Source organism: Juglans regia, chromosome 15 (genome assembly GCF_001411555.2).
Source record: "Juglans regia cultivar Chandler chromosome 15, Walnut 2.0, whole genome shotgun sequence".
Classification (NCBI taxonomy): Eukaryota; Viridiplantae; Streptophyta; class Magnoliopsida; order Fagales; family Juglandaceae; genus Juglans; species Juglans regia.
The window spans coordinates 17,841,555-17,857,454 of record NC_049915.1 but is presented as its reverse complement, the minus strand read 5'-3'; the positions used below and the strand labels follow the sequence as shown (position 1 = coordinate 17,857,454).

The following is a 15,900-nucleotide window of genomic DNA, read 5'->3' as shown; positions in this document are numbered from 1 at the left end:
ACTTTCTATTTATAAGCATGTTTATTGACATATCAAACATATCACTGATGTGGAAACTTTTTACACGTACATCACTTTTTTAGAAAAAGTACTATTTTATATGTTTTGAATGTTTTTACCTATTGCAATGCATGTGTCCCATAATAACCTGTACTATATAGCATGTTATAAATATATATATATATATATATATATATATAGTCTCAAATAGACTGATCAACATTGACTAGTTCTTTTTAATTGCAGTTGATTATCTTTTACATACTGATCGATGTTCTTAATTTATTTTTAAGAGACGTGATGTTATGTCCTCTCTGTGAAGGTATGAATTAAAGGGTAGAGACGAGAGAAGTATCGCCAAAGAAGACTTAAGGAAGATGAAGTGGTTAGGTATGTCTGTCACTTTTACAAACAGCTTCCCTGCATTCATCCTTTCCATCATCGAATATACAAACCGTACCCAGAATCATTCCTTATTATAATACTCAACCAGCAGAACCATAACAAGTGGTATCACGAGCCTAATGATTCTAATGGCTATGAATACTTGATCTAAACAGTAACAACAAGACATGCTTGCTCACCATGAGTAGTGTATTCAAGAACTCAGAGAACATATGCATCAAATAACAGACATGATGCACACTATGCTTGCTAATCAAAACCAGGTAGCTCACCGAGAGCATTCGCTTGAAGGTGACCCATAAATGGCTAAGCAGCACAGACAAGGCCCCAGAGGAATTAAGCTGGACTTTCCTCACTTCAATAGTGAAAACCCATCTGGATGAGTTTTTAAAGCATCCCATTATTTTGCATTTTATCAAGCACCTCCTGCCCAAATGTTGCTTATGACCTCTTACCGCATGGAAGGAGAGGCCCTGATCTGGTACAAGGATGCAGTGGACACATGTCAGTTCACTTGTTGGCAAACTTTTGCACAACCTCTCCATATGCACTTTGGTCCCATAGCATACGATAATCCCATGGAGGCTCTCACCAGGCAAAAGTAGACATCCACAGTTGCTGCGTATAAGGGTTAGTTTGGAGCCCTCTCAAACAGACACAAAGGCCTTGCCAAGACACACAAGTTGAGTTACTTCCTTAGCAGACTCAAGGATGAGATTCGCCTTCCCCTTCGAATGCTGAATCCAATGAACCTCAATGCGGCATTTGGCCTCGCAAAAATCCAAGAAGAGTATTTGGTTAGTACATGAAAATTAGTGAAGTCGTGGGTGGATAAAAATAGTTCATCATTTCCTACTGGTGGACAGTGGTTAGCCCCTTATAACAGTTCATCACAAGCCCCAAAATCTCCAAACTCCACTAGAAAAATATACTCTAGATAGATGGATGAGAAAAGGAAGCGTGCATTATGTTACCACTGCGACGAGAAGTGGAATCTAGCTCATGTAGTCAGCTCATGTATGCAAGTTTTCCAAGATTTACTTTATGCATGGTAGTGACCAAACCTGTGAAGAAAAATGGGAAGAAGTTTTCTATGACTCTACAGACTTAGCAGACACAGCCCCACCCACAGTACTAGTGGACAACCTTGCTATTTCACTCAATGCCTTAATAGGTACCCCTTACCCTAAAACCATGAGATTATGTGGAAAAATTGGTATTGAGTCAGTAGTAATTTTAGTGAATTCAAGAAGCACCTATAGCTTCCAAGACCCAACAGTTGTTAAGAAAAATAAATTGCCAATGACTATGGTTGTACAATTAAAGGTGCTAGTAGCTAATGGTGATGTTGTAACGACTATGAGATCCTGTAATGAGGTGGTCACTAGAATTCAAGGTGCTTGTTTCATACCCTTATTTTATGTGTTAGCACTAGCAGGATGTGACGCTGTATTAGGGGTCCAGTGGCTGGAAACCCTAGGGCCAATTATGTTTTACTTTTCAAACTTGTACATGCAGTTCCAGTTTTGGGGAGTGGATGAAGGCCTAAAATTAAAAGAGACATCTTTTGGTGATTGTCACAAGTTGTTTCTGCAGTCACTTTGTAAGGGAAAGGGTCTACTCTTACAATTAACTTCCCACTCGGCACTAGGGAATAGTGAGGTGCAATGTCCTGAGCTTAGAAGAGTCTTAGCTGATTTTAAACACGTATTTGAAAAGCCAACTGGGTTGCCACTTAAGAGATCCCATGACCATAAGATTGTGTTAAAGGAAGGGACCAGCCCCATTTCTACACGGCCCTATCGGTACCTGTATTATCAAATGACAGAAATTGAAAATATTGTATTGGACCTCCTCAAAACAGGTGTCGCTAGACCCAGCTCAAGTCATTTCTCCTCACCTGTCCTATTAGTCAGAAAGCTGATGGAAGTTGGCGTTTATGGTGTGTGTGCAAAGTACACTTTTCCCATAAATGAATATACAGTCCCCAACTAGAGATCAGCATGCGCACCCTTTACGTGGCCAAAACGAGTTGTTTTATTAAATTCCCAAAAATGGTTTGTTTCAAAGTACTAGAGATCTGGCTTGAAGAAACTGGGCATTTGGGCGCGATGGAGAAATAAGCAGAGAAAGTGGGCGACAACAAACGCCAGAAGAGCTGCCGGAGCTGCCGACCACGATGTCAACATCCCCTTCGAGCTATCAGCGACTCCATTGCAGAGGGGTTCGGTAGAGCTCTCATTCAAATTGATTTCTCCGTCGTAGGTACCTCAATGATTTCTCCCTCGCAATAAATCCATTACTTGCATTGACAACAAGTCTTACCTTGATATCACTCAAGAATGCTACAAATGAACACACATTGTTAGGTGAAAAAACGATATGTTGTTACTCGGATGGGTATTTCTTTGAATACAGAAGAGAGTTTGAAGTTCAAGTCTTGGGTATTTTTTTGCTAAAAGTCATGTCCAACTGGGTGCAATACAAATGTTCTTCCTAGCGTTTTTTTTCCCATTTGAAACAAAACAGTACAACCTGGATGGGTATTTTGCAGCATTTATGTCATTGCCTCTGTTTTGTAAGCAATCAGAGTTATTTGCTTCTTCTTCTTTCTTTTAATTAACAATCATGTTTTTCGATACAAGGGAAGCTTTTATAAATGAATATGTATTTTTCTCATTTTTTATCACTTGGGTTCAGTGCTTGTTATCTCCTTTCCCGTCTCTGGAATATGCCAATTTTTCTGGACTCTAATGATGGATTGCTTATTATCGCTGTTAATTGGAAGTGTTTGTTTTTTGGGAGGTGATGGTGGTTGAGCTGAGGATGACGTTGGTAGTGGAGGAACTAACCACGACGCTGGAACTCGAACAGTACTCCCGTTGAAAGGAACCTTGCATGGGTTGGGTTGGGTTCAGTGGTTGGGTCTACGTTACCGATGGTGGTAGTGGTGGAGCTGACCACGAGGCTGAATTTCGAACACAACACAGAGCACAAGAGATTCACGCAAACTGGATGAGCGACAAAATAAAATCGAATGCCTCCTCCGTATACGATTTCTGGGCAAATCCAAAGGCATTTTGGTCATTTGACATACGATGACATGGACTAAAAGACAAATGATGGAGTACACAAGGCCTTCTTATAAGGACTGTACCTAGTAGCTCTCCTTCACTATGCTTCCAAATAGGCAAGCAAATAAAATGGGAATAGAAATACTTTAATTACAAGGAGATCTAGTAAAAATAAACCCACAAAAACTTATGTAAATTTATGTGATATGTTATATTGTAAAATAGATCTAACATATTATATAAAGTCATATCAATTTGTGAATTTCCTTTTGTAAAATCTCTTTATAATGTTAACCTTTATATCAAATGAGAAATAAAACAATTTAAACAAAAAAAATAAATAAATAAAGATTGCTGAGCAAAAGCAATGTACTGATTCCCTGCCGCAGTCATTGTCGCACTGTTGATTGACTCCATAACCAATATAATGCAGCAAATTGTGTTATGAAGCAATCAAATTTGGATGAGAAGCTATTTCACAAAAATATTACTAAATAACCTAAAGAATTATCACACATCATGTACAACAGGATTTTAAATCTTCTTCCACCAGTCCAAACAAAGCAAGGCAGAGAACACCCCGCGCCAACCCCCCTCCCTTTTCTCTTCCAACCCACCCACCCACCCACCTAAGAATACACGTGCAAAAATAACATTCTTGGTAATGTTTAATTGGAATACAACTTGGGAATGGGAAGGAAAGGCTGGTATCACCAAGAAAACCAAGCACACCTTTCAATGCATTGTGCAGGGATGTAAGGTGCAGCGTCTTCGAAAAGATCACCATAAATAAACGATCCTTTTCAGCCAGAAATCCAAAGTGGCTCCCTTCCCTTTAATAAGACACCCAAAACCAACCATGAGGGCACCTACAGCATGTCATCCACAGAGACAGAATCTTAAAAGGTTCAGGATGATATGGGTTCGTATGGATAAGATAGCCATGGGTGCTTCAAAGCCTCTGAAGCTGAAGGGCGCTTTTTTGGGTTTATCTCTAGTATATGAGCAACAAAGTCAATGAAGCCTTGGTCCCCCATTGGCAATCGATGCCTTAAGGATGTCTTTTTGGGTATCAGGTATTCCAACCTGTTTGTTTCCTGAAGAATGGCACAATGACAATTTTACAAATCATCTAATTTAAAGTTCCAAAAGGATTTAATACAATATTCAGAGTAGGAACCATAATTTTAATTTCTTTCAGTGCATACACGCCATTTTTCTTTTTGATAATTTAGTATTTACATGCTATGAATTGACATTGATGCAAAGAGTCAAAAGAGTTAATCAACACTATTATTTAACAGAACTATGATATTGGTTGGAAACATATAATTACTAAGTTTCAAGAAACCAAGTATATTGAATGTCAAGGTATAAATTTATTTCAATTAATTTGTAACCAATATGGCCACCTCATCCACCAGCCCAACAATGTGCTAAGTTCTCTTGAAATAATGGGGTTAAAAAATTTCAATGAGAAGAGAATGCCTTCTCTACTTTCTTTCCTATGTGCTGGGCCAGATCCCAGGACATTGTCGCAATAACGTATTTCCTCTACTTTCCATACTCACTGTCCTAGCTAACCGTGTACTTATTCATTTCACAGGTGCGCACACACATAAATGTTGAACACACTAGTTTTTATATCCATTTTATGTCTTCTATTATTAGTCTTTTACACTAAAAGCGATCCATGAATCTTTCATTTCATATCCTGTATTTTCAACAATTAACATATGACCATGTCTGTATCATGTGTCAGAGTTCATAGATTAGCCTGCCTTCTGAAAACATACATTAAATGCACTGGATTATGTTATACCTGGTCAAAGTACCAAATCGTATCTCCTATTAACAAAAGGTGGAAGGTGAGATCTCGCATTCAATTCCATGCAATGTGTGAGAGAATATTTACCAAATAAAAACAAAAAGACCCACAGCAAGTAATAGATATTTGAAAATGAGAACTGAACCAAGAATTCTCTTTCTTTACCATCAATCGAATCACTGTTCAAACACAAATGCACAAGCAAGGATGGAGGGGAGGTAATTATCCTAAATTGAAACTTTTACCTGATTTCGTTCATAAAGCATGTGATTTTTGCTAAAATATTTGTACGTATCCCTTCCTTTGGCGAGCATGCTTTGATCTATGGGACCTATAATTCCAATCACACGAGCTAGCAATGTTGCAGGTGAATCATTTTGGAAGAGGACCTACATCGTTGCAAAATTCATTTCAACAATTAGCATCCACATCAAGGAAAAGAAGAAAAGGAAAAATAACAACCACAATAAGATCCCAGTTAAATTGATGGTAAAAATTATCAATGCATATCAAGTGATGCGAGTAAAAAAACAAGACACAGGAAAGTATCCATGGTTCTCAGCCTTTGACAGTAAACTTAACGCATCATGAACAATAACATAAAAGAGTAGCAATTCAGCAGAAAATCAATTTACCAGGTAGCTTTTATATAATTTAGACTCCTTGTAATGGAGACAAAAATGGCAATGACATAATAAATATGTAGACAGAACAGAGGTACACGAGTTATATGTGGATTCGGGTGCAAACTTACATTGCCAGTACAAAGTTCTGCCAAGATGCAGCCAAGTGACCATACATCTATCTTCTTATCATATGGAAGTCCCAATATAACTTCTGGGGCTCGATAGGACCTGGATTGAACATAGGAGCAGAGGTGATCTGTCTCAAAACAACTGCTCCCAAGATCAATGACCTTCACCTCACATCTGCTGTAACTTTTCACCAATATATTTTCAGGCTTCAAGTCACAGTGTATTAGGCCAAGGCCATGCAGAAACTGAAGTGCTTCAAGACACTGAATGGTAATTGACTGCAAAATCCAATCAAAATAAGTATATATGCCAGCATGGCTAAAACACAAATTGATTAAAAAAAATTTGAGCTCCTAAGAAGAAAAAGACATGCCACAAAACCTGCAATCTTGGCATCGTGAAGTAAACCTCTCCTCCTGCTTCTCTATTAAATTTGTGAAACTCGTATAAATTTGCCTTGAGAAGCTCACATACTATTAGCAAATGTTCCTGCAAAATAAAGCGAAGGGTAGCTACCAATCAATATAGCATAAATTGAGAAATCATATGCACAATGTCAAAAACAATATGACAAATGCAATTCTTTAACCCCATTTGACAAAGTTATTAAGCACCTTATGTCTTACATGCTTTTGACAGAAGAGCAGAGAGAGATGTAGATGACATAAGAGATATAGATGAGAAACAGTCTCACTAAAATGTTTGCGCAGCAATCTGCAGAATCTTATCTCCTTGCATTAGTTATAGACAGAGAATTTAAAAACCTATACAATCTTATAGAAAGAGAATTTAAAAACCTATAAAATCTCAAAGACTCAAATCAATATCACTCCTGTTGGCAACCTGAATCGCACAACATTGAACTTCATATCCTGGTAAGTTGGTACTCAGAAATCATTAGCTAATTTCCCTTTACGTTCTCAAGGCTACAATGATTTCATTCTACCAAGTTGACTTAAGAAATACACATCAGGAACAGAAAACTTTTGGCTATTGAATTGAATATTATGAGCCAGGATTTACAAAAAGAAAACTTCAAGAGAGGGAATGACCAACATAAGTTTCCTATTTTCTAATCTATACAGTATGAGTAATTTTGGGTGTTGAAACAGGTAAAAGAAGTAACCAAAGTAAAAGAAGTAACCAAAAATTGATAGTAACCCTATATACAACTTCCAATTAAACTGGGCATAGTTTTATGGCTCCTCATCAAGTTGACTTCAAGATCTGACCCCATTTAGTGCCATACTCAGTCGGGAATCTGAGAAACGGCACAGTACAAGCCACCACACTTCCAGAGGCTCAGCTTTGCCACAACTGGGGTCAGCCACACGAGTTTGTTACTGCCATTCTATCCTATTTAAAATCATACTCTCTGTTGTCTCCTAATTAACATATCCTTCTTATAAAAAAATTAACATATCCTTCTTCATTGCTTCAAATTAGTTGTATTAGGCCCCTCTCTATCTCCCTTTCAAGTTTCAACAAATAACTTTAATCCGCAATGCACCATGCAGCCATAACATGTGAAGAACCAATAGCAAGTCGAATCATATTTACACTTACTCGATAATAGAAATAATCATACAATCGAAGAATGTGGTACTTGTCAGCGGGATCGTGCTTATTCACATACTTGAGAAGCTTTATCTCATCAAGGCTCTGATCAAAAAAATCCTTGTTGTTCTTTATAATTTTTACACAGACATCCATACCAGTGTGTAGGTCATGTGCCTGTATAGCTTTACTGAACGCAGCTGACCCAAGATACTCAGTAACATGATAACGCCCAGCTATGACTGAATTTAGAACAACGTGGAAATTCTTGTCCTCTTCAAAGCCAGTTCTGAGCAACAAGAGATGTAATTAGATAATCGTATAAACTGGAAGGCCTGCTTACTTAGGCAGCACAAAACAGTGAGTCAGTATGAGTGATGGTAAAATAAGTTCTCAGCATATGCTGTTAGTAGAAGCACCAAATTGATAGAAAAAGTTATATGCAAAATTAAGCTTATTGTTTTTACAACTTGCAAACTAAGACTAACACTTACCATAAAATAGTTTACACAATTTTCCACCAAGGACACAACAAAGAATTTGAGGAGATACAAAGATAATAGCACCGGTGAACCAATTGTTATAGGAATTTATGGTCACATGACGCATATGTGCTTCTCGACTTTTTGATAATGAAACCCCCCATTGTCAATTTTGGAAATTTGAGACTAGACATTCCCACCATTGAACAATTGAGACCCCAGTCTCATTTTCCGTCAAGTGAGACCTGAGCCACATGTCTTGCCATGTGTAATAAAAATAATTAAGAAATACAACACAAGAGTCCCAAAGCAATTTTTATTACTTATCAAAAAAAAAAAAAAAGAGTCCCAAAGCAATTTAAAAAATACAAAACATAATATAATACAGAAGCTAAAAACTACAAATTAAAATAAATACAAACTTTTTTTTATCAGTAACCAATTCAAGAAATGCTAAAACTACAAATTTAAAAAGCCTACCTTTTTATTTAAAAAAATTAAAAAAAAATAAAGAACAAAACTTAAAATAAAAATAAAAACTAAATTTAAAAAAAATAAAGTTAAAAAAACTACTATTTAAGAAAAAAAATCATTAAGTAAAATTATAAGGACGCAACCCTAGTACATAAGAAAAATACAATAGAAAACACCCAATTGTAAGGATGAAGAAAATGAACACAGTTCCATGAAATCTAAAAGACTACTGGAGTGAAAGCTATTGTACGCCATCATGTATATAAAGAGAATTGAACATAAAGACATGACCCATTTAATCCCAGAAGTACTAAATATGATGCCATAAATCCCAAGCCACCTCATGGTGAAATATCAGATGATCACGCTTTCTCCACCCGTTTACACATACAACACCAGTCCATCAGTACAACATTCATTTTCCTTGACTTATCCACCGTTAAGACCTTCCCTGACACTGCCAACTACAAAAGATGTTACCCTCACCAGTGCCATATTTTTCCTTCCATTCTTCCAAGAAAAGGTAGATCCTCCCTCTTGAGGAAAGATTGCATGGTAGAAGGACTTGTGTCAAATGCTCATCTTTTGGAAGGAATCCAACATATCGCAGCAGAGTAGAAGATGGTTCCCATATACCTAATGTGGTGTATTTGGAGGGAAAGGGATGACAAGAACTTTAAAGATCAGGAACGCTCCCTGGCAGAAATTATGTCTCTTTTTCAACACTTTATTTCTATGGGAAATAGCTGTAGATTTTAATGGACTCAGTTTCCCTGACTTTCTTGTATCTACTTCTAGCTCCTAACTCTTGTGCACATCTAGTGTATGTGGGCTACGCCTACTTTTTTAATGAGTACCAATAAATTTCTATTGTACCTATCAAAAAATTAATATGGTTTATATTTTTGTTAGTTTTATTATTTTAATTTTATATTTTTTTTAAATTCTTCCTTTGTGTTTTTTGTATTTCTATTTTTTTGCTATATTTATTTCTATAAATTGTTTTAATACATGTGGCAAGACACATGAAGTTACACCACCAAATCAGCATTTCCATCAAGAAATCAACATAAAATGAGATGGGGTCATTGAAAACTGGGTCTCAATGCCAAAAAATTGAAAAGCACAGGTGCATGTCATCATAAATTTTAGTTATCATGAAAAAAAATAATGGCGGATGAAAGAAAACAAGACATGCTTATAAGGTTTCACAATCTGCAACAGATTGCCACCGATATCCTAGAATTCAAAAACTAAAATTAAGATCAAATGCCTCGCATACTTCCTAGATATGTTTCATTCATGGGAGACAAAAAAAAAAAGGACCTCAGAAATCCCAAAAGGAACCTTTCATGAAAGAATCCATTTTGCAAAGTTCTCATTTGACCTATTAATTATGTATGAGGAAACCAGAATCCAACCAATGATTTATGTGCACCAAATCTATGATGTAAATTTGCTAATAAAGTCTTCAAAATATAATTTAGCCCAAAACTACTTTCAAGTTGAAGGCTTGCCAAAAAATAGAAGGAAAAAAATTGAGGGCATAATAATAATAATTAATACTCACGAAGAGAGGTGTTTTTTCTTGGTGTGTTAGGCACGCATCCAATAGTCAGTTCCATTCTCACAGAGGAAAAAGAACCCATATAAACTACAGCTCATTTTCAAGTCTCTCTATCTCGACTAATTCACAGTAACTATCATGAATATGCAATCCTAGAAATATGCTACACATGCTTTAGTTTTTTTCTTAGTGATATAGAAGACAACCTTTTTGGGAGGGAAGGGGGGCAGGGGATTAAGTTAATACAGAAAGAAGTTGGAATCCAGGTTCGAACTATCCGGTATAAAACAGACATGGATCTTTGGTATGGACGGATTATTGTCAATATTGTAGCAATGGTAGTGAGGAGAAATAGAGAGAGAGAGAGAGAGAGAGAGAGGCTATTAACCTAAATCTAGAAACGAAAAAAGGGAAAAAAAACTAACACCAGTGTCCAAAGTACAAACAATATTCTACATTTAATGTAGACATAAAGGCAGCATATCAAGCCCATTGAATAAAAAGAACCAGCTGAAAGATGGGGAATGTAGGAAAAAACATACCTGTTTTTCCTGTGCACTATCTTGAGGTTAAAGGTCTCAAATTCTTCCTCCTGAGCCTTTATCTGTCGTACTTGCTCTTGCACAGCTACCGCCTCTTCATCTTCGAGTGATGCTGCCGGATCTTCTTCCCTTAAGCCACTAGTTGTTTTGTCTTCTTCTCGCTTTGCCTGCTCTCTTTCATCATAACCATAATTAGAGACTGTTGAGGTAGTAGAATCAGAGGATCTCATGGCATTAGCATTATTTTCATCCCGAGAACTTTTGGCAGGTGAAGAATCACTACTTCTCCGCCTCCATGAAGCAAGCATGTCATCAGGCCCCACCAAAGCATTAAGACAGGCATCAGTTTCATCACTGGTGATGGCATTGCAGTTATTTGACCATAAAGATTTACTAGAGCCTGGCAGCTCCAACTGTCCATCTCTCAGTGGTGGGGGGAACGAAAATCCCCCATCAGTCTGATTTTTCATCTGCATACTTACACCTTTATCATTCCCAATGACATATTTGTTGGCCTCATGATTGGTACTTTTCTTTCTCTCTCTGTTTGATCTATCAATATATTTCTTGTCCAAGTGATGAGGATGTCTAGACCCACCAAGTCCAACATCATGATCACGAAAGTATTCTAGATCCCCTTCACTACTGCCTCCAACCAAACTTTCCCGTACTTCACTGCCAATATCTGCAGCATCACTGTTGATCCCTACACCAATTGATCTGACCGAACCATGTTGATCATCATCCAGACAAATATCATCTATTTGCAACCTCCCACTCTCATTCAGAACTTTCCCATCCCCTAACATGATGAGTTCATTCGTTTGAGTCACAAAGCCCTTCCAGACAGGTTCTGTGCGCATCAGATTCAGTTCTTCTTCATCCATCAACTGTCCATCATATTGAGCAATTAAATCATTATCGTCAGTCCTTCCATATATGTCAGTTGTTGACAGCCCCATAGGATCATCTGTAGCTGTAACCGGTACAGCATTTTTTGCTTGAAAGTACTGCTCACCAGAGAAGTAAGAATCCTCCTCAGCAAAAGATTGATCATCATCCTCATCTTTGGTTGGAGCTCTATCCTGCAGATCTGGGACACCGCCATGCCCGGTGCCCTTTTCATTGTCACTTGGGTAATCAATTTCATGAGCCAGAAACCAAGCCTCATCCTCGATAGGTTGTCTCATATATCCAACATCATCGTCGTCGTCATATTCATCAGAGTCCCAATACTCATTTGGATAGTCAACAGATTCACTTAATCCATCACCAACAGTAGCAAAACCAGAAACCAGATCAGATGTATCCTCTGCAATTCCCTGACTTACAGATAGCCAACTACCTCCCGGGATTCTTTTTCCAGCTGTGCATTCAATCAAAAGCCAGGCATTGAAAATTTCTTATTTCTCAGCAAGAATTCAATTAAAAAGAACAGAAAAGGTAAAAAAAGGACCAACAAAAGAGTGACTGAAAAGAACTTGTTGAACCCAGAAATTGGGACCTGCTCCAGATAAATTCAACAGCTCTCAGAGCTAAGTAATCGAGCATGCTTGCTTAAACAATACAGCCAAAAACATATGAGATTCCAAGATTTCACCAGCCATAAAAAGTGTATCCCCCACATTGTCGAATTTCAAAAAACCATTCCAAAATATTAGCTGAATGATTTTGAGCAGCAATGTGATATATAACAGATGCAAACATAGGCACTTAAGTTGAATTCTATACTTTGAATGTATCATAACTTGAATTCTAAACTGCAATCCAAATGGCCAGACCGATGGCATAAGCTTCAATAGATTTAAACAATTTACATAAATTTTAAGACATGATGTCATATATATAAAGTACAAATAATAACGTCCTTTCACAAGGTTCAGAAGTTGATGAATCAAGAATTACAAAGTCAAAAAATGAACATGTGCAACGATCACAAGCTAGACTCCTGTAACAACTCCTGTAACATAACATATACACAAACACAAGAATATGCAATAAGAGAAGGGACGGGGATACGTAGTTTGAAAGTGATTAACCCACCAACACAGTGATTAGTGTTCTGGTATGTGGTTTCAACTAGCAAGGAAAAGACATATTTCAGATCAATGGTAACACAAAAAGTGGCAATGCTCAGAAACATATTCCAAAGTACCCATTTGGCATTCTTCTCTTTTCATTGAAGTTTCTTACTCAAAAAAAAAACACATGCATGGCCATGCTACAGCTTAAATAGCAGTTGAGGAATCAAGACCCACTCAGGTGTGTGTGCAATTGACCAACCAAAAGGGAAAAAAAATCATTAAATAGAAGACACCAGCATGGAATCTATCAAAAATAAAAATAATAATTATAATAACAATAGTTTCAGATTTCCAGTTTGTTAAATAAAGGTGTTCTTACTTGCCCAAACGTTAAAAAGAAGGTGTTCCATCAACGTATTCTGTAATACGATTCCAATGTTTGTATATTTTTATGTATGCCATTTTTTGAGTATATTGCTAAGTATAAGCAGCTTTGCACAAGTTGTCATGAGTTTCAAGTGTGTTACAGTTTATTGTTTGAGCTTCATATAAAAGGTTCACTGGCTTGAAGCATCTACAACATAAAGGTACTTCCTTCGAAACACCACCTCGATTTTTCAAATGAGATGTAAAAAATAAAGAAAAGAAAAGAGAGAATGAGAGTACAAGCACACGCAAGAAACCCAAATAATCAACAAACAGGTTTGTTTGCAGACAAAAGAGAAAACTATTTGTAAGCAAAGAAATCATCTGATCATATCCATCATATGAGCTAACCTGCAGAGTTAATTTCTTGTCCAATAGGAACATCCAGGTATGACCCTATAAGGAGAGCGTTATCAGCACTGGAGAGTTTTGCACCAGATCCTTCTCTCTCAAACTTTTCCTCCCAATTAGCATTCACGGACTTGTCTTCTGATTTCAGTTTAACAGGTGGCAACCTAGGTAATTCTTCCTTCTGATTCTCGGATGAAAAGGGAAAACTCAAACTGCTAGTATTATGCTCGGATCCTCCTTGTGAATTACCTAAGAACAAGGTTCTTCCCACCTTATCCACTTGTTCTTTGATTGCTGCCCTAAAATCAATCATTTCTGACTTTTTCTTCCCTTCTTTTTCGACAGAACCTGCGGCATTATCATAACTGGTTGACATATCCCCCTTGGCGAACGGAAAAACAGTCTTGACAGAACAATCTGTCCACATATCAGAAGATGAATTTGTGCGCTCCTCACTTCTAGACCATGGATTATCTGAAAAGTTTTCTTTGAAATATGTGCTACTAGTCTTAAGTTTCTGATCAAGTTCTTTAGGCTCACTTGCTTGGCTTCTCTCATACTTGGGTTCCAGATTCACTTTACTAGTACTTCCAAGCCATGAAGTTCTCTTTTCAGCAGACAAATTAATCTCTTCTCCAGACTTGAGACGGGCTTTACCAGCAGCATCGGGAACTTCACTTGTAGGGTACCTCGGTTGTCCCAATCTCTGAAGCTCCAAATAGTTACTACCATCTTCATTCTGATAAGCTCCAGCAGGACCATTACTAAGATTGGACTTCAACGAATACAGATCAATCACTGTATCCTCCGACCCTTTCAAGAAAGTGAAGCTCTTGTCACTCGTCCCAACCAATTCATTATTTTTATTCCGGTCACCAGGAGCAGCAGCATTGTTCCATTTGATGTCAGACCCATTTCTACCAGTCCCACACTCTATCTCTTTCACAATTAATTCCTGTGAAACACTACGGCTATCCCGAGGCATTGAACCTTGATTTTCCACTAATATTTTGTCCCCATTCTCCTTCTCTAACGCATTTCCCAAGTCCTTACCTTTGTCTCCAATTATAAGCTTCTGAAGGAAACCATTCAAATCCGAACGATTGTTCAGCTCACTACGCAAAGCTGCCTCAGCTCTTGTGAACCGATTTCTTTGCAGAAATTCCAGAATGCCATCGACTGAGTTTGGTTCTGCCATTTTCAACCACTAAAACCTACAAGTAGGTCTCAGAAAGAAGTATCCACCATACCTGAGAAACCCCACCAATAAAACCTCATTCCTGAACAAAAAAAATGAAAATGCTAATTTTTTACTGCACCATCTTTGCCAAGAAAATTCTGTAGCCCCATATAAAAAAATTAAATTTAAGAATGTTTTATAAGTATAATGTACAAAACTTACCTAGTATAAGGCTCGGGCAAGCGACGGTATTTTTGTCGTCCTGTGACCTGAAGGCCTGAACAATAAGAAAAACCTAATACTCAGAATTCCAAAATTTTCTTCCCACTCTACCTACATTTTCCGAGAAACCAAAAAACGCAAAAAATGGTTCAATTTTCCTATTTCTCTCCAAATACGACAATACCTAAGTTACAGAATCAGCCAAAAAGCCGTGCCGGCCTGGCTCTTAGACCACGAATCAGTCATTCATAGCGCGGATCCGAAGATTGCGACATCCAAATCCTACAGATTCCCATTTCCTTTTCCTACTCTAAACCCCAATCCCATAACACATTCGAGGGCATTTCCAAAGTAGGAATTCAATTTCCACAACAGTTTCTAATGTAAAGGTACTTCCTTTGGCAAAATCGAGGGAACCCAAGATCTGACATTCTGTTTGTGAGCAAATTTTGTCATCGGGTTTGGTGGAAGTGTAGGAATATGGTCAAAAATCGAGAAAATAACCAAAATAAAAATGAAATAAAACAAAATAGATATAAAGGGGGAGGAGGAAGGAGCACCTGAGGACGGACGTGGTCGGTTGCTGCAAGGAAAGGCGCAGCTTCGGGGTTTGTGTTTGTTTTTCCCTCTATTCGGCTCTTCCTGTGTAGGCTTTGGGCCCTGGGGAAGTCTGGCACCTGCGCTCCTGAATTGAGGTGGTGGTGGTGGACCATGCGGTTCTCTTCTTTGGATGCTTTTGGATTTATTCTCTAATTCTATTTTTTATTTTACTTATTACCCAATTTTTTTATTTTTTAAAGAAGATAACTTATTCAATTTTATTGGTAGTCCTTAGTATTAACGGAAGAAAATTATAGTTACAACTAAACACTTGGAAACTATAAATAATCATAAAGACCAAAACTTAAGTATCAAAAACCAAAAAACTCAACCACAAACTAAGAAAGCCAAAAAATTACAAAACAAATAGAAAGAACAACCCTAAGAAACTAACCTACAAGAAATCACACATA

The 15,900-nt window shown here is 37.4% G+C and overlaps 1 protein-coding gene across 2 annotated transcripts; it reads right to left on the bottom strand.

Annotated features, from left to right (window-relative positions):
* Nucleotides 1-3,937: 3,937 nt before the first annotated feature.
* Nucleotides 3,938-15,586, bottom strand: LOC108993174. 2 transcript variants are annotated; one of them, XM_018967973.2, is made up of 9 exons: nt 15,448-15,586; nt 14,888-14,942; nt 13,486-14,765; nt 10,685-12,050; nt 7,629-7,908; nt 6,444-6,551; nt 6,062-6,340; nt 5,553-5,696; nt 3,938-4,576 (listed from the first exon to the last, which is right to left on the bottom strand). In XM_018967973.2, the coding sequence occupies exons 3-9, from the start codon at nt 14,681-14,683 to the stop codon at nt 4,388-4,390; spliced, it is 3,564 nt and encodes a 1,187-aa protein (XP_018823518.1). In that variant the 5' UTR covers nt 14,684-14,765; nt 14,888-14,942; nt 15,448-15,586; the 3' UTR covers nt 3,938-4,387. The 2 variants fall into 2 exon arrangements, with proteins under 2 accessions (XP_018823518.1, XP_018823519.1); XM_018967974.2 differs by having other exon boundaries at nt 13,486-14,735.
* Nucleotides 15,587-15,900: the final 314 nt, after the last annotated feature.